Source organism: Myiozetetes cayanensis, unplaced genomic scaffold (assembly GCF_022539395.1).
Source record: "Myiozetetes cayanensis isolate MyiCay16 unplaced genomic scaffold, myiCay2020 scf6-25, whole genome shotgun sequence".
Taxonomy (NCBI): Eukaryota; Metazoa; Chordata; class Aves; order Passeriformes; family Tyrannidae; genus Myiozetetes; species Myiozetetes cayanensis.
This window is the reverse complement of record NW_026087853.1, coordinates 53,696,493-53,718,858: the sequence shown is the minus strand read 5'-3', so window position 1 is coordinate 53,718,858 and position 22,366 is coordinate 53,696,493. Positions and strand designations below refer to the sequence as shown.

The 22,366-nt window shown below is 40.4% G+C and overlaps 2 protein-coding genes across 3 annotated transcripts in view; one reads left to right on the top strand and one right to left on the bottom strand.

The window, feature by feature from the left end:
* The window catches only part of PPFIBP2 (PPFIA binding protein 2), a 109,140-nt gene extending 96,575 nt beyond the window's left edge, over nucleotides 1–12,565 (top strand). Inside the window, exons 18-29 of the mRNA XM_050334879.1 lie at nucleotides 997–1,029; nucleotides 1,604–1,742; nucleotides 2,369–2,497; nucleotides 3,048–3,198; nucleotides 3,377–3,488; nucleotides 3,981–4,069; nucleotides 4,978–5,100; nucleotides 5,768–5,893; nucleotides 6,669–6,857; nucleotides 7,232–7,402; nucleotides 8,965–9,030; nucleotides 9,684–12,565. Of these exons, the coding sequence (XP_050190836.1) occupies nucleotides 997–1,029; nucleotides 1,604–1,742; nucleotides 2,369–2,497; nucleotides 3,048–3,198; nucleotides 3,377–3,488; nucleotides 3,981–4,069; nucleotides 4,978–5,100; nucleotides 5,768–5,893; nucleotides 6,669–6,857; nucleotides 7,232–7,402; nucleotides 8,965–9,030; nucleotides 9,684–9,755 (1,400 nt within the window). The 3' untranslated portion in view covers nucleotides 9,756–12,565. The remainder of the gene's footprint in view (nucleotides 1–996; nucleotides 1,030–1,603; nucleotides 1,743–2,368; nucleotides 2,498–3,047; nucleotides 3,199–3,376; nucleotides 3,489–3,980; nucleotides 4,070–4,977; nucleotides 5,101–5,767; nucleotides 5,894–6,668; nucleotides 6,858–7,231; nucleotides 7,403–8,964; nucleotides 9,031–9,683) is intronic.
* Nucleotides 172–21,166, bottom strand: LOC126650300 (NADH-cytochrome b5 reductase 2). Of its 2 annotated transcripts, none has more exons than XM_050334878.1 (10): nucleotides 21,025–21,166; nucleotides 20,784–20,930; nucleotides 20,216–20,288; nucleotides 18,591–18,697; nucleotides 17,451–17,580; nucleotides 15,954–16,037; nucleotides 15,346–15,431; nucleotides 14,475–14,574; nucleotides 12,561–12,758; nucleotides 172–1,330 (listed from the first exon to the last, which is right to left on the bottom strand). In XM_050334878.1, the coding sequence occupies exons 1-9, from the start codon at nucleotides 21,037–21,039 to the stop codon at nucleotides 12,586–12,588; spliced, it is 915 nt and encodes a 304-aa protein (XP_050190835.1). In that variant the 5' UTR covers nucleotides 21,040–21,166; the 3' UTR covers nucleotides 172–1,330; nucleotides 12,561–12,585. The 2 variants fall into 2 exon arrangements, with proteins under 2 accessions (XP_050190835.1, XP_050190834.1); XM_050334877.1 differs by lacking the exon at nucleotides 172–1,330 and adding an exon at nucleotides 1,381–1,733.
* Between the last annotated feature and the right edge of the window lie 1,200 nt (nucleotides 21,167–22,366).

The following is a 22,366-nucleotide window of genomic DNA, read 5'->3' as shown; positions in this document are numbered from 1 at the left end:
TTCTCTTAAAAAAAAAAAGCAAACAAACAAAAATGCACAGCCAAATACATCATCAATGCTTTTAAAAACATCCACTAGATTGGGGTATTAAATAAAACAAACAAACCGAATCCTTGCCATTCCACTGCATTTTAGTGGGTGAAACTTTACAGTACAACTAGCACTAACATGCACATTTCAAATGAAAATCCTTTTATTCAGCACTGTTGGTCACTGTAGCTTGTGGGGATCCACAAGTGAAAAAAATTTAACTTGCTACATACAGAAAAACACCCGTGGATTTTGGAACTACAAATGTATTGTTATTCCACAACCATGGTCCTGTAGAAGCCTGTAATAATTCCTTTTCAGTGACACCTTAAGCACAGATTTATTGACAAAAAGTATTACAGTGAGGCACAGAACTAGCTATTTCCCAAGGATTAAAGAGCTTGGGAAGCTCAGACATGAGAGTATCCCTTGTGATTCTGCGGTATTTCTACAGTTTAATAGTCATGAGGTGAGCTTATAAAGGAAATTGTTCTTTTTCTAGCAACAAGCAATGGCTTCTTAAATACACTGAGTTAAAGAGAATTTTTTGTGCAGACTGGTTTGTTTCTTGTGCAGTAAACTCAGTCCACTTCCAATTCTGTATTTCAGAGGAGTTTGATGTAATCTTAGACATTGCTTCATTTCAGATACTCTGCAGGCTTTGTGGAACTCTGTAGTATATGCTTAATGTGTTTAAACTGGCAAATTAAAAAAAAAAAACAAAACCAAAACCCAAAACAGATAATCGATCATCCCTATCTATTCAGGATGATCTGTACAGAATTCTTCGGGCTTGTGCACACCAGTGCATATTCACTTTCATGTCAAGCATAACTGCTTCTTTTCTTTTTGTTCCTGCTTTTAATGCTTAGCTTACTACTTTGCTCTTCTGTAACTTTATTTTGCTGGTGTTTTATATCTTCTTCGCTTCTTCATCTGGCTTTCTGCTTCTTGGGATGACTGAAGATCGCATCAGGAGTGTCAGTGCACCAGTGCTAGGTACTGTATCCAAAAAAGATGCACCTTTAACACGAGTTTTGCTGCTTACTTTTTCTTTTTCTTTTTTTCCCCTCCCTTTCTCTATGAAATGCTAACACCCAGTGGCCATCCAGTTTGAATTCCTTATGTGCAGTACTGAAATGAAGTAACAGCCTTTGCTGTATTGGCATTCAGATGGGATTTCTTTCAAAGACATTTATTCCTAGTTTCATTCTGTTTTCACTGAAGTCAGAAAACTTCTCGCTGATTGTGATGGAGGAGTTATGGTATTAATGGGCAGGCAGGGCAAAAGTCTGAAGACCTTAAATGAATTAAAATAATGTAGTTAAATACAAATGACTGAAATAACAATACTATTTTACTGAATGTTTTATTATTTTCTTTTTTTGTATCAAATGTACAGCTACTGTTGTTTTCACCTTCTGAGCATGTTTTGGGATTTTTTTGATACAAGAACAATTTTATAGGTATCTGTACCTTTTTATTATGGTATGCATTTATATATCAGTCTCCCAGACAAAAACTTTATTAATAATTAGTATAAAATGTGACTCTAATGCTGTTCTTAACCCAGGAGAAACAGAGAACATGGATGGTACAGTAGTCTCAGATGACCTTTCACCTCTTTCTTCGGGAACCGATTCAGGTCTGCAGTCTCCATGGTCTCCAGAAAACAGAAAGAGTCCAAAAGGGATCAAGAAAATCTGGGGAAAGTAAGGTCATTTTTTCAATTCACTGTCACAGCATTTCAGCTGAGAATTAAACCAATTCCCTGCAAAAGCTACTCTCAAGAATAAACTAAAATTCCAGAGAAGGAGAGAAAGCAGCTCTGGGATTGCACGGGTGTGTCTCTATGTACATAGGGGTGTAGAAAAACGGATGAGAGTGTTCCCAGTGTCATGCTGCTGAAAGAAATATAGCACTGCTGTCATCTTAATGCTATTAATTTAGCATGCTAGCAATTTCATTAGCCATGAAAAATTAAATGACAGTAGGTTGTTTATTACAGAAGGCATCAGGTGAAAAAATGAGAGAAAACAGAAGGAACAAAAAGCAAGGGGACTGAGTTGTGCTGTCCTCACTTGAGCCACTTCAGAAACATCAGCCATTTCCAAGTCTGCATTATTAATTGGACTGAAGGATTATGGCTTCTCTGTGGAGCTCTTTTTTTTCCCCAGGATTAGGTCTAGACTGAATTTGCTGGAACTTCTTTAGCTACCACTGGAATTTGGCATTTGTGGTTTACAGGAAGGTTAATACAGCTTCTAGTAGTTTCCGTAGAAACCCATGTCCTCTATCACAAGCTAATAGTACTGTCATGGCACTCTTGTCTTGCAAGAATAAGAAGAACTCAGTCAGGTAACTTCCCTGCAGACGACCTGGGGTTGGCAGAGTTCCGAAGAGGTGGTCTCCGTGCTACAGCTGGGCCTCGGTTATCCCGGTCCAAGGACACCAAAGGCCAAAAGAGGTAATGACTCCTTCTTCACCTTACACAGCACATTGTGGGGTTGTTATATGTGCTGAACAGCCAAACCTTCCTCTTGTGAAATGCATTTTTCACTACACATGGAATTTCACAAGTGGCAAGAATTTCTATGGTAGCAAATGTATCCTGAGAAGCTCCCCTGTCTACACTCCTGCAGCTGCAGATTGCTGCACTCACTGCTTGGTGGAGTGTCAAAAATTTCACCTTGTTACAGAACAAGGAGACTTATCCTGTGAGAACATGGGCATAATGATGAGGATTCAGCAATTCCCTTTTTCCTCTTTTCAAATAGAAAATGGGAAATTCTTATCCACACCCCCAACTACTTACCAGTTGTGGCTGGGCAGTCAAAGTAACAGGATGCTGGTACCACAGCACCTAATGCCAGAGGGGTTGTTGGCTTTTCTTACTGCACAGGGCACAGCACACTGACAGGTTTGCTGCAGTGCTGCCTCTGGCACATGATGAGCTTTCCAATTCAAACATTCATTCTTTTCTTTAAGATTTTCCCAACGTTTCTTGTACTTTCCAGTGACTGCAATGCTCCATTTGCTCAGTGGAGCACTGAGAGAGTTTGTAACTGGCTTGAGGACTTTGGTCTCGGCCAGTACGTCATTTTTGCACGGCAGTGGGTGATGTCGGGCCACACGCTGTTAACTGCCACACCTCAGGACATGGAAAAGGTAATAATCTGTCCCTGTTTCTCAAACAACCATACCTGTTTGTTCAGTAAAACCAGGCCCCTTCAAACAATTGGCAGTTCTGCCTTTCTGAAAGGCATAGTATCAATTTTTGTAGGTACCTCAGTGATCAAAAGAGCCAGAGGCAAGGCAAAATCTTTAATAATGGTTATTGTTGCAGGAAATGGGAATAAAGCATCCACTGCACAGGAAGAAATTAGTTTTGGCCATTAAGTCAATAAATGCAAAACAAGATGAGAAGTCTGCACAACTTGATCATATCTGGGTGACACGTAAGTGTTTGAACTGTCACAGAATTGTTTGGAAAGGAATTTTCCTCACCGCTATAAATTGGCTGCCTGATATGTGTTTAAGCAGTTACCAAATACCTTTTAAAAACACTAAGTTTCACCATAGTAGAATTGAGGATTTTTGTGTTTTTCTTGACATCCAAATATACAGCTTACAGTATGATCTTCTATGGGGAAGTCTGTCAGATTGCTGGGAAGTAAATGGGGATGCTCAATCCAACAAGAGCTACATTATGCTGCAGAAGGCGTGTGCTCCATCATATGCTTTATGTCAAGTATCACAGGGGTAGGATGGACAAAGCTGTTTGGTGGGAATTGCTTTCAGGTTACTAGCAAGAGGCTGTCCTTTGGAAAGGGGAATAGGTGGAATAAGCTACCTGAATGCCTCAAAAGAAACCAGGCCAGACAAAAGGGGAGAAGGGCTTCATTCTCACTGATCTGGATTATGGTTCCCCATTGCTCTCATACCTGCAGGATGGCTTGATGATATTGGCTTACCTCAGTACAAAGACCAGTTTCATGAATCCAGAGTTGATGGGAGGATGTTGCAGTACTTAACTGTGGTAAGCTACAATCCTTTTTCCTCAGTTAACCCAAATTTAACTTCATAATGAGCGAAAAATTGTAGTTTCCCTTTGAATGTGAGCAGCTAAAGAATTTTTGCAAGACAGAAATTTGTGCAGCCTAGTGCATGATTACTCTTCTAAGGTACATAAAATAAGTCATATGTTACAACCAACTTCTGCAAAGTCCTTCTTTCACTATCATACCATGATCAAAGGCAAAATGGCCTGTTTCACATGTAACTTCTGGAGCACATTGTTTTCCACACCAAATTAGAAACAACATTCAGTAAACTAAAAGCAGCAAATCCAGTGATTTGTACAACTCCAACCACATTCACAGCACACCATGTACCACATACAGCCACAGTGTTTTCTTCCCATTGCCCTGCCCAGGTCTGGATAATTAAGTTTTTGAGGTTTTGGTTTTTTTTGTTAACTCTGCTATGAAAGGAATGCCTAATTTAGCTGTTATCAAAAGTACAGCCTTGTCTATGCTGCTTAAGGAGCCCTTATTATAGCAGCACAGTCCCTACTGTTCCATGGTTAGGTGTGTTGGTAGCTGTGATGATCCTACCCACAGCAGGATGTTAGCCAGGTCAGAAACAGTCCAAATATTTTAAAACTATCCTTGAGCCTGGATTTGACTTAATAGGCTACATTCCAGTCTTCATTTTTTAGCCAGGTCTTGTTATGGTGTAGTGTTTTTAAAAAATCAACAATGGAACATCCCCCCCAAAAACCTCCACCCTAAACCCCTTCTTTAGAGTGTAAACTTTCATTTTACCTAACCCACATGTACTGTAATTTATATCAAACTACACAGCAAGTTAAAAATCTTTCTTCATGGGGAAAGGACCTGTTTTGCTGTGTTTTCTGTGCTACCTAAAAGTCTCTCTCCTTCACAGAATGACCTTCTCTTTCTGAAAGTCACCAGTCAGCTACATCATCTGAGTATTAAATGTGCCATTCATGTGCTGCATGTCAACAATTTTAACCCCCACTGTCTACGCAGGAGACCGGTTGAGGAGGTAAAAGAATGTCCAAATAAATTAAATTAAGCAAGCCCTAAGTACCTGGTTCCAGCCAAAGGGGATAGAAAGTTAGCAGTGTACAATGATACCAAAAGAATCATTGCTACTAGGGAATTGCCCCTAAAGCAGCAGATATGCTGCCTTCCAGCTCTGACATGTAACATGTACTCACTGATAATAAAAATCTATGTACTCCTTAAGAGTTTGAGCTACTTATTAGTTGAACCTCATGCATTTTTCTTATTTGCATAGTTTAAAGAAGCTAATTCAACCTCCAAGGAAATAATCTGGAATGTTTTTTCTTTGCCTGTCCTAATTTTTAACTCTCAAAATCTGTAAGGTTTTTGCCTTACCTGATCAGCATATCTTATTCTCTTACTATTAAGTGTCAGTAACACTGTTCTCAAAATGGTCCCTTTTTATAACTGTAATTCCTACTTTTCCCCTACTTGATGCAATTCATGGGGTTTCATCTGTACTAGACTAGACCTGCTAACTTGTTAGAGGCTGCTGAAAGAGGCCTTGAACAGCAGCAATACCTCAGTCAGGGAAGAACTGCAGGAAAGAGGAGGAAGGATGTTTTTATCTGAACTGAGGATGCACATTGTGCACATTCAGACAACACAGGCTGTTGTGTGATCACTTTTTCTGGTTCCTTCGACAGAACAATGTGTCACCTTCTGATGTGGTTCAGTGGTCCAATCACAGAGTGATGGAATGGCTCAGATCAGTGGATCTGGCAGAATATGCACCAAACCTTCGAGGAAGCGGAGTGCACGGGGGCCTGATTGTAAGAATTCAGCATTTTACTACCTATCTACTAAAAACTGACAGGCTGGAATATAACAAATCTTTTATCTGATGTTCGTCAAGCAGGAGGAAACAAATGCATCTGTGATCAGGCCTTCTAAGGAACCTCTTTATCTGATCCATGCATCTTAATTTTTCAAAGGAAAACTAAAATCAAAAAGGAAGAGCTAAAATATTTTTTATAGTCAAAGCTGAGTGTGCACAAGTGTTTGACAACTGTACATAAAAAACCCTGAACTGTACCTTGAGAAAGTTACTTACTGATAAGGCATCCTGGAGTGCTTCTTTGAGTGGTTTTACCAGAATTCTGAGATGGTAAATAAATATCCTGAACTCATAGCACTCTTGCCAGCAACCAGGAATGACATTTCTTCAATTCAAATAATTTAGAACTATTTACAGCTTAGTAAAGTCAGAGTTCGGAAATACCATGATTTACTACTGTAGAATTTTTGTTTAAAAATTAAATAGAAGAAATTGTACTAAGATTAAGTTTATACTCTGAGTAGGGCAGAAAATTCTGAAAACAAACAAAAAATTATAAATGCGTATTTGCCTGATCACATTCACTGTTTCTTATTGCTCTTTTCATGTATTTTCCATTCAAACAACCTTAGTATCATGAGTGAGCTGTGAAAGTTCCAATGTGGACAGATGGCTTAGTAAGAGTGAGAAATCCTCTGATAAGCACTGCAATAGTTTACTATTGCAAATATTTAACCACATGAAAAATAAGTATGCTGCCTTCTTAATAGATTCTCGAACCTCGCTTCAACGGTGACGTGCTGGCCATGCTCCTGAATATCCCACCTCAAAAGACCCTCCTGCGCCGCCACCTCACCACCAATTTTAATGTATTAATTGGACCTGAAGCACAGCAAGAAAAAAGAGAAATAATGGAGTCAGCAGCATACACACCTCTGACCACCACTGCCAAAGTTCGGGTATGTACTGCTGTCAAAATGAGAAATTTCAGACTTCTCTACCCTGTCTGATAAGGAAAATAAGGGACTGACGTGGACAGGGAGAGGTCAGTTCTAGAAGGAGTATTACATTTTCCTTGAATCTAGATACCAAAGCTTTTCATTTGTGTCTGTTTAAATGGGCTTCTGAAATAAGGCATGCAATCTGTTCTGTCTTTTCTTAGAAGGAACACAGTGTAAATGCATTTAACATCAACTTTCATTCCCAATTTGAAAACAAATGTATTTAGTTCAGAATCTATGTACTTGAATGACCAGGGTATAGCAGTAAATGCAAAAGGAGAACAACCTTACTTCTCTTATTCAAAACTACTTGTGTTGTCTTCTTATTCTAGCCAAAGAAACTTGGATTTTCCCATTTTGGAAACTTAAGGAAAAAGAAATTTGATGAATCAACAGACTACATTTGCCCTATGGATACAAACCCAACTGCTACGAATGGTACTCCAAAAAACTACAGTGGATACAAAGGACTTAGTCCTTTCACTGATAGGGAACTGGATCAGGTGGGACAGACAGAATGATGCCATTCTCATCTCATCCTCTCCATGCATTCCAAAGCATGCAAATAACCAAACATTACCCTGTTTGCTACATCCGCATGAACTTACTGAGAAAGTGCTGGCTGTGGACACTGGAAAGAGTTCTCTACTAAGAATGTCAGGTTATTTTTTTTTTAATCAACATCATCATAAAGTCCTCAATCTTCAAGCCCTTTTTCAGGACTATGACACCTTTACACTACGAAGATCAATGTATTTTAACGGTTGAGGGGTGGTTGCAGTAAACAGAAGACTGTTGTACTTCCAGCTTTCAGAACCTCACTATGGCACACTATTTTTTTCATTATCTTTATGGGTGGTTTTTAATGTGATAAATTCATTTGGGCAAATTTGTACAAAGCTATCAAGTTATATTAAAGTACAACTGGATTGTACTTTTTAAACAGACATTAATCAGAGAACCCAAGTGAATTTTCCTTTCACTGTGTACAGTGGGGAGTAGTTTTGCTTAGACATATGTAAAAACAATGCATCAGTAATGAACAAGATTATTAATAAACCAATACTTAAATAATTCACTTTTGTTATGTGGTAGTGAACCTGTGAATGAAACTGTCTAGACATCATAAAGACAAATGATGATGACTAAAACTCATCAAATTTTATTTATATTTTGATGTTGTGTAAAGGGATATAAACCCTGAAAAATGGAGCTCCTGGAGCCTTGTGTGAACGTTAGCAACACACATGAGCCAGAGAGAGGCAGCTGGGGTAAACTACCCTTTCTCCAGTAGGATAAAAACATTTTAAGCCTGAGAAGAGAATGTTCACAACATTGAAAAGACTAACTGTGAAGTTATTTGTTTTCATTTGCATGGTTTAGTGCATCTGACATCTCGTGTTCATTATCTAACCATTGTCTTTTTTAAAGTACACCTTAGTAAATAAGGTACTGTTCCTAAATAGGGAGAATGCCAAATCCTGTGACTTAGTATTGATGTCCACTTGTTCAGCTGGGAGTTGTGACAGAATGCATTAACTTTGAGCCAAGAACTAGCACTATGCAGTTGTTCAAGCATCACAGAAATACTGGATTTTTCTCTAGGAGCATGGTCTTTCACTTAAGTATGATTCTGAGCACGTGGTCATGCTGTGAAATCACAACACCCTGGAAGCTTTTATGTAAAACAAGGTAGGACTGTATCATAAGGACTTTTACTTCTTGCCTGTGAAAGAAGCCTACCAGAAGTATAAGCAGTGTTAGACCATCTGGAAAATATTACTTTTCATTGATAATATCAGTTAATTTTTTTCTTTTCTTCTGTGAAACAGAGTCCAAGTTTCATGGAATCAGTCTTTCTTAACCAGGATTCACCCTTCCTATTGTTAAATGCATTTTCATGTACCTTGTATCATGGACGCAGTTTTGTTAATGTGCAGAAGTCACCCTTTAAACTTATCACAACTTCATTTGTCCAGGCACAGATATCTCCCAAAGATGCATGTAGAGTGAATAAAATTGCACATGCTGTTTGATTTGAACTAGTTCCTGAATGCTTTTACAGATGGAACACTCAGAAGGCACAGTAATGCAAATAGGGGCTCTTTCTCAAGGCATAAGCCAGCTTACGGTAGGTACTCATTTCACTCTTGTTTAAAAGTCACAAATGTGTTCTGTCTGCTACAATTCAGTGAAAGTTGGTCATTGATGGTGGTAGTTAAGAGTAAATGGGTCACTGTTCTTGTTAAATACCTCCTAATAGCTTGGTTGGGCATTTAGTAAAAAACAACCCTCCTTTTAAATTGCTCTAGAAATTAAGTTTCACTTAGGCCTATTTAAGTTTTCATGAACTCTGCTATCTCTTTAACACAATGACATATATTAATCCCCTTAAATGAAAACAAATGCACTACCAAATGCCTCAGTCCCAGGAAGGACAAGGAATGAGGTACAAGCTTGAAAATGTACGAGCTAAAACTCCATGGAAAACAAACACACATCCCCCCCCACCATTATTAATTCCTCACTCCACGGAGACTAATTTATTAAAAACTAAAAATAAGGGACTGAATGATATAATGAATATATATAAGGTAGTTGAGTCGCATGCCACACACAAAATCTCTAAGGATTTCCTTAAGCAAAAAAGTGTATTTAAAGCTATATTCAAGAAATTCCTTTTAACTGTATGCAGTTCTAACCCCCTCTGTTGTGAGCCTGATCTCATTACAGCTGGTTTTCTGTAACTGAACATGCTCACTCCTTTCCATCTTGTCTTTTCAGACGCTGTTAAGCCAGGATGAAATGCTGAATGACAGCAAGTTTTTAGCACCTACCTTTGAAGACTGGAGATGATGTTCCAGCCTGACCAAGAACACTACTCAATACCTCATGCCTGTTGTAAGTGGCCAGAAGCAGCTGGAGGCCCTGGTGCAGGCTGGCTTTACCTCTCTTCTACTACTGTGACTTAGCACATAGCATTTAATGTAGCCATACGTTACAGGTAGCTCTCCTCTGTGCTGTTTTTCCATATAGTGTCATATGAAATAGGTGTTGGGAGAAGCACCGGACTCATATCCATTGTCTGGAAAGTCTAGACTGGCACCATGTTTTACCCTTTTATTCAGTCCTCTTTTACATGGTATGTTATATGAAAGACCTTTTGTAATTTTTTATTTTTATAATTAACTTGTAATGCAGGAATCATTAATACTATTGTACCATGTGGGCTTCCATCAGAGCTACCTGGAAATTCAGATGGATGCTGGTGAGTGCAGCAGTGATGGCTCACTCAGTACTACTCTGGCCTTGCCAGACTGGTTCCCAAAAAGGATTTTAACTTCTCATCCCTTTCACTGGCACATGTCCTGCCCTCTTTTTATCTAAGTGCAGTGTTAAAGAATGGAAGTGCAGGGAAGAAAGGAATATAATGCTATCCATCAAGCCCTTGATTTTATCAGGAGGACAACAAGCTGGCATGTTCACAAATCTTTCCCTGATGCAAAGAGATGCTGAACTACAGCACTGTAACTCCAAGACTACCAGAAAAGTATCATAATAAAACAAATATTTATTTCCTTAAAACACCTGACAAAACAGATATGTTGCTATTCTGCTGAGCTAGGCATGACTGCAGCCTCTGACTACTTACTTGAGGGGCTGCTTGAGGGTGAAACTGTCTCCTTTACAGCAGCAATTACCTGTGGCATCTGTTTATATATGCCTCTCCTGTATTCATGAGTACTAACAAGCTATGTTAGTAAATAGGGAAATGCCAGACAGAAATCTGCTTAGTTGTAAGGAAAAGACTTAGTATCTGGCTGGTTTGTCTTACTCTGACTCTCTTGCAACACTGACTGCATCGTGTTGGTTTACATACTAATAGAGCCTGAGGGTAGGTCACTCCCAGCCACAACCCTCCCAAACAAAGGGGAAATCTCCAGTATTGTCCAGAGCATGCAGCAAGGGCTCCTTGAGAACTACCAGTGGCACTTTTTGAGGTGACCTATCCTACCCTTCACCCCATGAGTTTCTCATGGCAGACCTTGGAGTGTACAGTCAGATTTAAGAAGCTAAATACATGGGTTTTATGGTTCAAAATGGTAAAGCCGAAAGTTGCTGAAAAATTAGATAATGGAAAATCCAGAGGCATGACAAATCAGTCTGCAGATCAGCCAACTACAAATGTTTAATAAAAGGTATTACATGTACCCATCTGGCAATGCAGCTAGTACTAGTGACCAGATCAGGTACCATGGGCATTTGAAATACCTTTCCAGGTTAATTACCCAGCAAAATTATTACAGTACTGCAAATGGTATAAACTGCTCCAGCAAAGGCAGTCTTAGTATATCACTGGGATATTCCAAACAGATTTTCCCATTTCCTTCAAAGCTGTATTTATAACTCAGTGTGGTGTTGTGCTAACTTGGTTGTGAATAGTCAATCTACAAAATTATTAATTTTTTTTTAAATATAAGTGTAATTGGCATTACACTGGTATAAATGCTTATTTTTTTACTGTTATCAATATTCTGAATGTTCCTTTATCTCTTCCTGACTGTGGAATGATTTAATGCAAATACAAGTAGCTGACGTCACACCAGGGACAGAATCCCAGTCTGAATCCTCATGTCTTTCCTTGCATTATTGCTACAAATGTAGCTGATAAAGTACAAAACCCCTATGTCAGTTTTAAACAACTAGACTCCTTTAGGTTTGCTTTAGATGAATAAAAATATTTAGTAAACACATATCTTAACTGCTGAAGAAACAAGTCAGCTGGCCCAGGGATTTGTCGAATAGTGTGAACTAAGTGTTCACTACTTAGAGTGAACTAAGTCCTGGAAATGAACATGAAGGACTTCAGGCACTGAAGACTAGAAATTCAGTGCTAAGTGGTAAAAACTCCAATGAGGCACTACTTGAGTGTAAGATCAACTCAGCATAGTTTACACCAGGCAAAAAGAAGCCATGATATCTCTCAAGCAAAGGAAATTTCTTAGCAAGCCCCAAGAGAATGACATGCAAATGATGCAACATCACTTGGCAGTGCTTCTTTAGCTAAGGTTGTTAGAAGACAGCATGAAGGCATGTAATCCTCCCAAATAAATTTCACACTAATGAGAATTTCTGTTACAATAACATGTAATTTTCATGTTTTACCCAAATTCTGTTCACTTTTTCAGAAGCAGACTGTGACTTCTTAAGTCCCTGATAAAAGGGCTGTAAAACAGCATTAAAATAAAAAGAAAAAAAACCAAAACACAAAAAACCTTGTGCTTTGTACTTTCCTTCCCCAAGGAAGGAAATTCACTAAATGAATTACCTATGGAGCAGTCAGGTGATCCTACATCAGTTTCATAACCCATGTTGAGAAATAAGTGGTTTTATCTCTCTCTCCTACCTCTCTGATTACACTTAATTTTCTTTTCCTCAGAATTCATTTTCATACTAACTCTTAAGAGGTTAGACTAAGTTACTGCCACACAACTCAAGATGATTTATCAACTTCTTAGTATTAAAACACAGAAGGGTAACTATGAAGTTATAAACCACAGAAATTACTTCTAGGGGTTAAAAACAATCACACACACAAACACAAAAAGTGCTGCACAGTTACATATCAATTGTTTGTATAGGAAAATACACAGTACTTACAAAAAGGTATCAGATGGCATCTGTGTTAATAAGCAAATGTGCTGCTCTTGGGATAGCCAAGCTTGTCCAAGTTGGGCTGACAGGCAAACTGAATCATTGGAGGTGGCCCACACATGAGAATGAGAGTCTCACTGCTTGGAGGAGGGAGGTGGGCTTTCATCATGTCTGCAGTGACAAAGCCAGAACTGTACTTCCAGTCTGAAACAAAGAAATTAAACTATTAGTTTGAAAAATCTGTACAGCCTGAAGCCTTTTTAAACTGCATATGTTGAACTCATAAAGTAGCTGAAGAATCAGCAGTCATGCCACCACCACTGTGAGCGAGATGAGGGTTAAATTTCTCACGGAGCTTAGGGACAACAAGCATGTGGATAACAAGGATCTGGTTGATAAGACATAAAAGTCTGTGAATAAATGTTAGATTTAAAAAGAAAGGAGCAGGCAAGATTAAAAAGGAAGAGTGAATCAGCTTTTCCAGTGAAGAGAGCTCACCCACTGGCAGTTGTGCAGGGAGAGGTAGTGACACCTGTGCCATCCAACACATTTTTCCATTTATGGTTTTATTTTAGAGATCAAGGTGACAAAGTTTGATGATGACAAAAGTTCCACCATGTAGTTAAATGACAAGAGGGAAAAAAAAAAAGAAGAAAGAAATGCTAAACTATTTCAAGCAGTAATATTATTGAATGTACCTGCCATTTGAAGTGAGCAGTAGGAAAACTGCCTTTATATATAAAATTATGTGCTTTAAGCTCATTTCTCATGAGCAAGATATTATGAAAAAAAAGCAGCAGCCAAAAGGCATATGAAATATCAAGAAGGGTCAGGAAAAGAAAAGGGAGCAGCACATCAAAGCAGAAATACAGTTTTCCTACACCTTGATTGCTGCTGTGCAGTTCAGATCTGCTCAGCTCAAGAAGGGACACGGCAGAGCTGGAAAAGGTTGAGAGGACACGGATGAGCAAAGGTATGTAATCAGTCATAGCAATCTTCAGTCTAAAAGAGATGTGGCAGCAGGGATGATTGACAGAGGTTTGTAAAATTAGTAACGTGAAGACTTAGTCACGCCAACACAAGGATTAAAAGGCAAATGGAAAACAGAGGAAGTTGTTCTCCACAGAAAAGTGCTATTCCTATGGAACCATTCACAGACTGTCAAAACACAGAGGAGAGACACTTTGTTTTGACAAATGTAGCCCACTGAGGGTGACTGTATCTGTAAAGACACATTTGGCTCAAAACTGAATATTACTGACTGGAAGAGTATCAAGGCCTGTTGATGCCTCTTCTCTGGCCATTTACTCATGGCTGTTGTTGACAACAGGTACAGAACTTTGATGTGACTCAGTTTGGCTCTTATGTCTGTTCAGTAAGTGCTCAGATCACTTACACCAGCAAGCATGAACACCCAAGTTTCAAAGGAAATATAGTAGAATTCAACCCCTACACCAGCCCACAGGTAATGCATTCATATATAATGGCAGCCTAGAACCTAATCTAGAGCCGCTGCAAAATCAAGATGTGCATGTACTATTTACAGGTACTAGGCAATTTAATGCCAACAAAATACCAACATAAACTGATCTGGAAGATAGTTCAAAACAGAGCTGAAACTTTTGCTGAAAAGTCCTAAAAACAGGTATATCCTGAAATACATGAAAAGATCTGAGTAATGTGTCTGACCCAACGGGAGTTAACTATTAGTTCACATTTTGTAAAGGCCCACCTGGCTTAGATCACTTTTTAGAACAGGGGTTGTGGTAAGGGGGTTTTTTTCTGAGGAGTTGGGGGATAACTTTGCTGTTTAAGTGTAAAACAAGAAGACTCAATCTAATGTTCACCTGAACAAGAGCGAAGCTCTCTCTGCCTGTTGTACAGCAACAAGCAAAGGCATTTCCATGTGTTCCAGCCTACCTTGAGGAGGTCTGTCCAGTGTGTACCACAGCACAAACTGCTCAGGATGCCTCTTTGCAATATCTTCTAGCTCAGCTCTCAGCAATATATCACTTTCTGTCTGCAAAACGAAACTGCTGTTTAGCCCCAAACCATTCCAAGGGCCCTCTGATGTGAGCTCATCTGACATTCAAGACAAATGCAATGATAATGCAAACCAAGAAAGTGATTTGGATTTTCCCCCCTTCCATGATTCTGTTATCATTGCAGACTTCTGAGAATTCAGTTTAAGAAAAACAAACTATGATGTTTATTAGACAACTAAACACAAGTCTTAAAGATGGCAATCTGAACAGCTTTTTAATCCAGGCTAAAGTCACAATGATCTGGATTTGTCTATGACTCTGGCAATATGGCCCTGGACCAGCATGGTGAAGGTTAACTGTACAAACAGATTAGCAGAGACAAATCCTTTTTCCTTGAAATCAGTGAAGGAGTAAGATGAATAAAGACATCAGGATCTGGTAATGGAATTTATTCCCTAATATAGGAATTAAGTGAAACTATGAAGAGACACCTTCAAAAGAAATGAAATAAGATCATAGAAATCCACGACAGCATCACACAAGTATTTATAAGGATAATTTTTAAATAATTTTAACCTAAGACAATATATTAATAACTTACATAACAACCATTTCCTGCTCTTCCCTATACTGCTTATTTTTAAATGTGCTGTCTCAGGTGGTATTTTCTCATAAATGGCTGGGTGAAAATGCAAACCCAAAACCACTGGAAGAGTATGAAACGTGCCATCAGTTTAAAAAGCCCAGAGGCCAGTACAAAAAGTAGGCTAATGAAGAGGAACAAACAGGTGGGTCAGAATACTCACCTGATTGGCAAAAAGAAGGTAACATTTTGTGGAGTCCTTCGGGTCATTTGTGATCTGACGAATCAGCTGCAACATCGGAGTTATTCCTGTTAAAAAACAAAGTGCTTATAAAATGCGTATTTCTTTCCATGGTTACATTTTCAGCATTAATGCTGCCTTCCTTCAGTCGTCAGTGAGAGCTTGGTTTGCACAGGGCTATGTATCTCTGAATTTCTAACCCACATCAAATGCAGAGTTTGAGGGTTTCTGTTATTACAAACAGTTTCAAAAAAAGCCACAGTATTTGTGTACAGGGCTTTCCTCTTCATCATTCTGTCACATACAGTAATTTTACCCTCACAACATTCTCCTAAAATGCTCTTTGTCACTGAGAGATGAAGTGACTTCTCAGAGGTCTCAGGGTAAATCAGTATTCAAACTGAACTTGCCATCCCCCAGGACTGAGCTCAAGCCACTGGAGATGCTGCTCAAGCAACTCTGTGTTGCCAAATGCTCATGAGAAGAAATATAGGTGTAAGTACTCTACTAAGGTACAGTGATACTTCTCACATGCATCCATAAAGACATTTTCATTCTCTAGACATTCCATATGATGAGAATAGTTTTACCTGTTCCTCCAGCTATCATCCCAAGATGTGTTGCAAATTTTTTCTCTGCTTCAGACTTCTTGTTAGGCTTGATAAGAAAGGTACCTGGAAGAAACATTGAAAACCTACAGCTAGATTAACTTCCAAACAAACCTGGATACAAATTCTGTGGCAATAAATTACTACAGCCTACCAATTAATTTAGAGAAATGTTCTCGAAGTGCTCAATGGACTCAGCACAACACTGAGCACAAGTGGGGAAGCCTCTTTGTCTCTGTAAATTCCAATCTTTGAACAACAGATTGACTCCTTTCCTACTACCCAGCACTGCTTATAGTAAACTCAAGGATTCTCACCTCTCTGCCTATAACACAACTCACAACTGCGAATGTCAGTGGTAGCTGAAAGTCACCACAGCCCCTACTACAGAGAAACAGGTTTCCTAGGCCACCTTCATAATCCTCACTTGCACTATGGATGCAGTTATTTGTGTATGCCTATAATTAATGAAGTTGTTATTAAACCAGCATCAAGCAAGAACCCCTGCAAAGATTAGACTTAGGAATGTTGGAGTCCTAGTTTTATCAAGTTTTTCATTACTGTAATTGATTTCCAGTTAATGAGATGCCCATGACACTCACAGTCAACTAGGTGACTGCCTTCAAATATCTTGTGATGAGACGACCTTTCCCAATTCCTTCAGAACTATCACAAAACCAGGCAGTTTGTAATTAAATTGATCTCCAAGGACCAAGTCAAATGAAAAGCCCATGAAAAGAATTCTATAAGAAAAGCATTTGGCACGTTCCAATCTTAAAAGATCCATAACTAGCAACAAGCTTTCCTAGCTTTTTATAGCTGCCAAAGCAGAGCAGACAGGAACATCTGTAAAACACACATCCCTCACCTCCTCTGAGATATAAAGGACTCATCAGTATATTGCTGACCACACTAGGTCATGACCCAAAGAAGCACTGAGCGTTTATCCCCCTGAGGTAAGATTTAAGTGCACAACTCCTCTCAGTCAAGATCAGTGCAAAATCTTTCACTTGTATCTTACAAGAGGATTACTTCTCTGAGTTTATTTCCTCATAGTCAACTCAGACCTGGTTTAACTACAAAATGGAGCTGGCTCTCAGTCAGCAGGTTATTCAGTAACAGAGTTGAGATTTTTAGGCCACAGCCTCACTTATTTAGGAAGCATCTCCCTCCATATGTGCAGCTGAAGTATTTCCAGTGCAGACTTCTCAGTCTTATAGTGCAATTTTTTCAGATTTATTATATAATCCCAGGAGCGTGACAATCATCAGTTATTTCGTACACAAAGTAACCACAAAGTACTCTTTTCTGTCATATCAACTTAAATGGGCTCTTGGTCAAGTCTAGAAAAGGCGGATTTTCTCTTTTCCACTTCACAAAAAAAAGTTCTCTGCAAAGTTGTCAAGTTTTATAGAACACCTCTGAAAATAACCAATACAAGTTCCTCCCTTTTGTTCTCCCACCTTCATGTCACAGTACCTGCCCCCTTATACACAAGGAGTCCATTTGGCCCTCTGAAATCAATAGTATCTCCAATCTTCATGCCATTTAGGTACTGGGACATCTTCCCACCTTCTGGAAACTTGGGATTCACATTTTTGTGGTAGACCTGTAAAAAACCAATAACTTGTCCAATATCAACCACTAACTTTCCTGTAGACAGTATTACAAACTGTCTAACAAAATATCGCAGGTCTGAAATTGAGCACCTGAGAAAGAAATTGAGACAATTCTTTACTCTTAATTATCTATTAAACCTTGCAACAGGAAGCAGCCAAAATAAGTTAAATGTGCTATCGTGCACATGTCCCTCTGCTCTGCAGCCAGGTCAACAGGAATGGGTGGCAGGCAGATTATCTGCTAGTGCCCTCATTTCACTATCACTTCAGTAAGAACCTTGTGTCACCCCATTTTTGTCACCACTCCTTCTGGAAATAGCATTGCTGCATTTTTTTAAGACTTTCCCAGAGGCTCAGCCACACAACAGCCTTTTCAGCTTTCAAAGCACATAGGAAGTATTAAGTAGCTAATAACAATTCACCACACTTGTAGCATGAAGAACAGAGCATGCAAAAAAAAAAAAAAAAAAAAAAAACCTCAGATTGCCTAAGGACAAACTCTACTGTAGAAAAGGATTAGAAAATCCAGAAGTCCTGGGATCAGATCATCCTGCATTCCCTGGCTTAAAGGATTTCTTCCCTTGGTTGACTTGTTTTCTACTTAGAGCTGTTAGTAGTAAGCATTAGCAGCAGCACAGGCATCTTTAGGGAGAGGGATCAGTTTTCATGCACTGCCAAATAAAAGATACTGGGGAAGTTCCTGCAGTACTGCCAAGGAAGTGATTCCCTTCTCCATCTACTCTACCTCTGCTATCTCTAAGTGACACACAGCAGATACACAGGATACAACTTACTATTTAAGGGTAATGTGAAATGAGTTGTTTGCCATGCATTCACCCTATTTGAAAGAAGATGAAACCTGATGACAATGAAATTTAACAAGATTTGAATGAAAGATGAAATTTGATGACTAAATCAAAACAAACTATTTCATTAAAATGAAGTATTTGCCTTCCTTCCAGTTAGCGACTTGTCTATATTAAAGTAAAACAAAATTTACCTTTATAATTAAATCAACATAACCTTTTGTCTCATCAGTGGAAACTGGGGTATAGGCTCGAATCACCAGACTGCCATCGATTTTTGCAGAAAGGTAAACATGTTGGCCTGGGGACAAAGAATTACATCTAATTATTTTTTCACCCCTGGAGGACAAGAGAGAAAGGCAGGTAGTGTAACCTGTTACACACATGCAATGACAAAGAAAATCTTTGCCATATAAGCACTGTACAAGACACCTGGTTTCTTGTCTTTTTTTAGCAACAGTTTCTGGAGCATAGAGTAACTCAGGAGAGCTAGTAAATACAGAAACAAGGATAAGGTACAAGGAAAGTAGCAAATTGATAGTAAAACAGCAATATGGAAGGTTTGCTGGTCATTCTGAAGTGCTCTCTGTATTTTGGGTTCTGCTATTCTCATATTCATTGATGAAGAGGATGTATGGACACAACAGTTCACACAGTCACAGAACTGTGTACTCCTGTTTAACAGCAGCAACCTCTCTCAGAGCAAACTTCCCAGAGATTCTGCACCAAAACACCAAGAACAACACCTTGGGCCGTACTCCTTCTCTGTATCTCCTGCCTCCATGACCATAATAATCATGGTAGAAAGCAGAAGGCAGGAATCTCTCAGAAAGTAATCTGGCCCATACAGTTCCAGGATCTTATTCCTAAATTCTTAAGGAAGAAATCTAGATGAACAATCACTGCAAGGCACATCTTGTTTGGTTTATTATTTGTCTAGTCAATGCAGACAGTTCAATTACTCTTTCCCATACAAGCCAGAAGAGAATTTGGAGAAAGACATCTGCCCTTGACAGGCAGCATGCAAGAAGGACATGCTCACAGCATGCAATGGGAAAACCCTGACACTTGCCATCCAGCATGGAATACTGTGATACAGTACAGAACAAACACGGTTGCATCTGCCACATTTGCAGATCAGAGAAAGAGACTTTTCCCTGCAGAGATTATCATCAATTCAAGGTCCAAGGTTCAGTGCTATCAATGTTCCAGGGTACAGGAAAGTAGAGTGTGCCAATCGTAACCTGAAATGAACTTCACGCTACAGAACTCAAGACAAAGTTTCACAGAAACATGTGTAAATCAAGGGTAAGTGCATGCAGGCTCTGAATATTTCAGCATCTTCTATGTACAGTAGTTGTATTTCTCCCAACAAGCTTCCCAGGCAGAAGACTTGTTCTCTTTCTCATTTACAAGTGTAACTGTGTTTTCCAAAAACATGAGGCCAGCTGGCAATAAACTGAGGGCACCAGATGGAAGTAGAATGCAAATAAGGGATATAAAAAAGCTTTTACAGCTACCATTCTTGCTTATATCCTGACTGGTGATGAATTCCATCAGACAGTTCAGTTTTGCTGCTCTTGTTCTAAACCAGGCCACACAACTGAGCACAAGCAGAACAAAGCACACACAGATCAGAAATACAACCCTTTGGGAAACTTGACATTTCTCTCTGAGAATAGCAGCATTCAGAGGCAGCTTTTAACTCCTTACTTTGCTAAGTCTTAAATTCCTAGACAGTCAGAAGTCCAAGGACTATGAGAACAGTTACAAATCCTAAACCCAGAAATATATGTAATTAAATATTTCCAGTACTTACCTACAGGTAACCCTAATATATGATCAGCGGAGGGTAGCCCAAATCGGAATTTCTTAGTATCATGACTGATTTCCTAAAAAGCAAAGTTAGAATAAGGTCAACATCACCATTGCTTTGAATTTCAAACTATGCTCAACACAGTATGCTTTAGTAAGCCTGCTCTGTGTTTGCATGCAAGTCAAATGGTGGGAGAGGACACAGAAACAGCTTTGAAAAATAAAGTTTAAATAAATCAGAAGTTTTAGAAGCAGTCTTTTTAATTCCACAAGGAGTGACTTTTTGGTTGTCTGCGCAATCCCTACAGCACCTCTGCGTGCAGTAAATCTGGAAACTATTGCCCAAGGCCAGTGAGCACATGCCATGACTGTGGCCAAAGATCAAGGCAAGACAGGGCGTGCAGAAGCACACGGGGTTGCATCTCACTGGTGGCACACACACGACAGAGATCCAGGGAGAAACGCAGCCAGGACTTCAAACACACAAAGTAACGAGTCTACTCTCAGGAAACCCACATTCCTCAGACCCCCGACCGGCGGCCCCACAGTCTCCAGACCCCGCGCTCAGTCACCTCCTTGTCCAGCAGTCGCAGTGGGTACTTGACGAGCGGGTCCTGCAGGGTGACGGGGCCGCTCATCCTCCGCCCGCTCCCCCGGAGCAGCAGCAGCAGCAGGGCCGAGGCCGCCACCACGGCCACGGCGACGGCTACAGGTGCTCCCTATGGGTAGGAGAAGAACAGGCGGTGAGGGCTCCCGGCCCAGCTCCGGCTCCCGCTCCCGGCCCGGCCCGGCCCCCCTCGCGCGGCCCCTCACCCCCAGCGCCTCCATGGCTGCCGCCTGCCCGCAGCTCCCGCCGGGCCGGTCTGGCTCTGCCGCGACCTCTGCCCACCGCGCCTTGGGCCCCGCCCGGTCCCGCCACCACTCCCGCCTCCCGGTCTCTCCGCCGGGCGCGCCTGGGATCGATGGGGCAGGACCTGGGAAGGCGCGGCCTGGTCGCAGCGTAGCTCCGCCCCCGGCCAGGCTGCCCCGGTAGCCGAATTCCCATGCGTAGTGTCTGATTTCACAGAATCACAGAATCAATAAGGTTGGAAAAGACCTCTCAGATCATCGAGTCCAACCTATGACTGAATACCACCATGTCAGACGGTGGCACTAAGTGTCACGTCCAGCTTTCCTTAAACACCTCCAGGGACGGTGATTCCACCACCTCCCTTGACAGCCTTTTCCAATGTTTGATCACCCTTTCTGTGAAGAAATTTTTCCTGATGTCCAGCCTGAACCTTCCTTGGTGCAGCTTGAGGCCAATTCCTTATCCCATCTCTAGATGCTTGGGAGAAGAGGCCAATCCCACCCAGCTACAGCCTTCTCTTAGGAAGTTGTAGAGAGCAATAAGATCTCCCTTGAGCCTCCTTTTCTCCAAGCTAAAAACTCCCGCAGCTACTCCTCATTGGACTTACCCTCCAGACCCTTCATCAGCTCTGTTCCCTTCTCTGGACATGCTCCAGCACCTCAATGTCCTTCTTGAACTGAGGGGCCCAGAACTGGACAGAGTGCTCAAGATGTGGCCTCACTGGTGCGGTGTACAAGGGAACAATCACTTCCCTAGTCCTGCTGGCCCCATTTGTAAATCTAAGGCATGTTTCAGAATTCTGAGTGTTTTATCAGCATTTCACATGCCCCATGTGCAGAGCTCGCCAACAGAGGGCTGTGGGGCAGTGTTGGAGAGGATGGAGCACACCACGGACACACAGCCACTGCAGCCAACCAGACCCCCTCTGCACAGAACTGCAGCAGAGGAACAGCCATAAAATCCAGTCCGTTCTTCCTTCCCCTACTTCAATTCTCATTGTGTTCACGTTCAGCAACAGAAACAGTGAAGCAGCTTTGGTCCAGAGGCCCAGTTTGCCACAGTCTTTCCTGTAATATAGCAGAGAAATAGCAGTGCAACCTTAAAAGCTACCAATTCAATATTCACAGGTATGGCTCGCATGTTTCATTTCCATACCAAACATCCTCCCTCAAGGTTGCAAGAGATACAGCCTTAATTAAAGACCATTATGGCTGGGCCATCATTAGAGGCAAAGACTGTGTTACAATGCCAGTACTATTCCTAATGCTACTACAATTTTTGTTGATTATTGTCTTTTGTGACAAA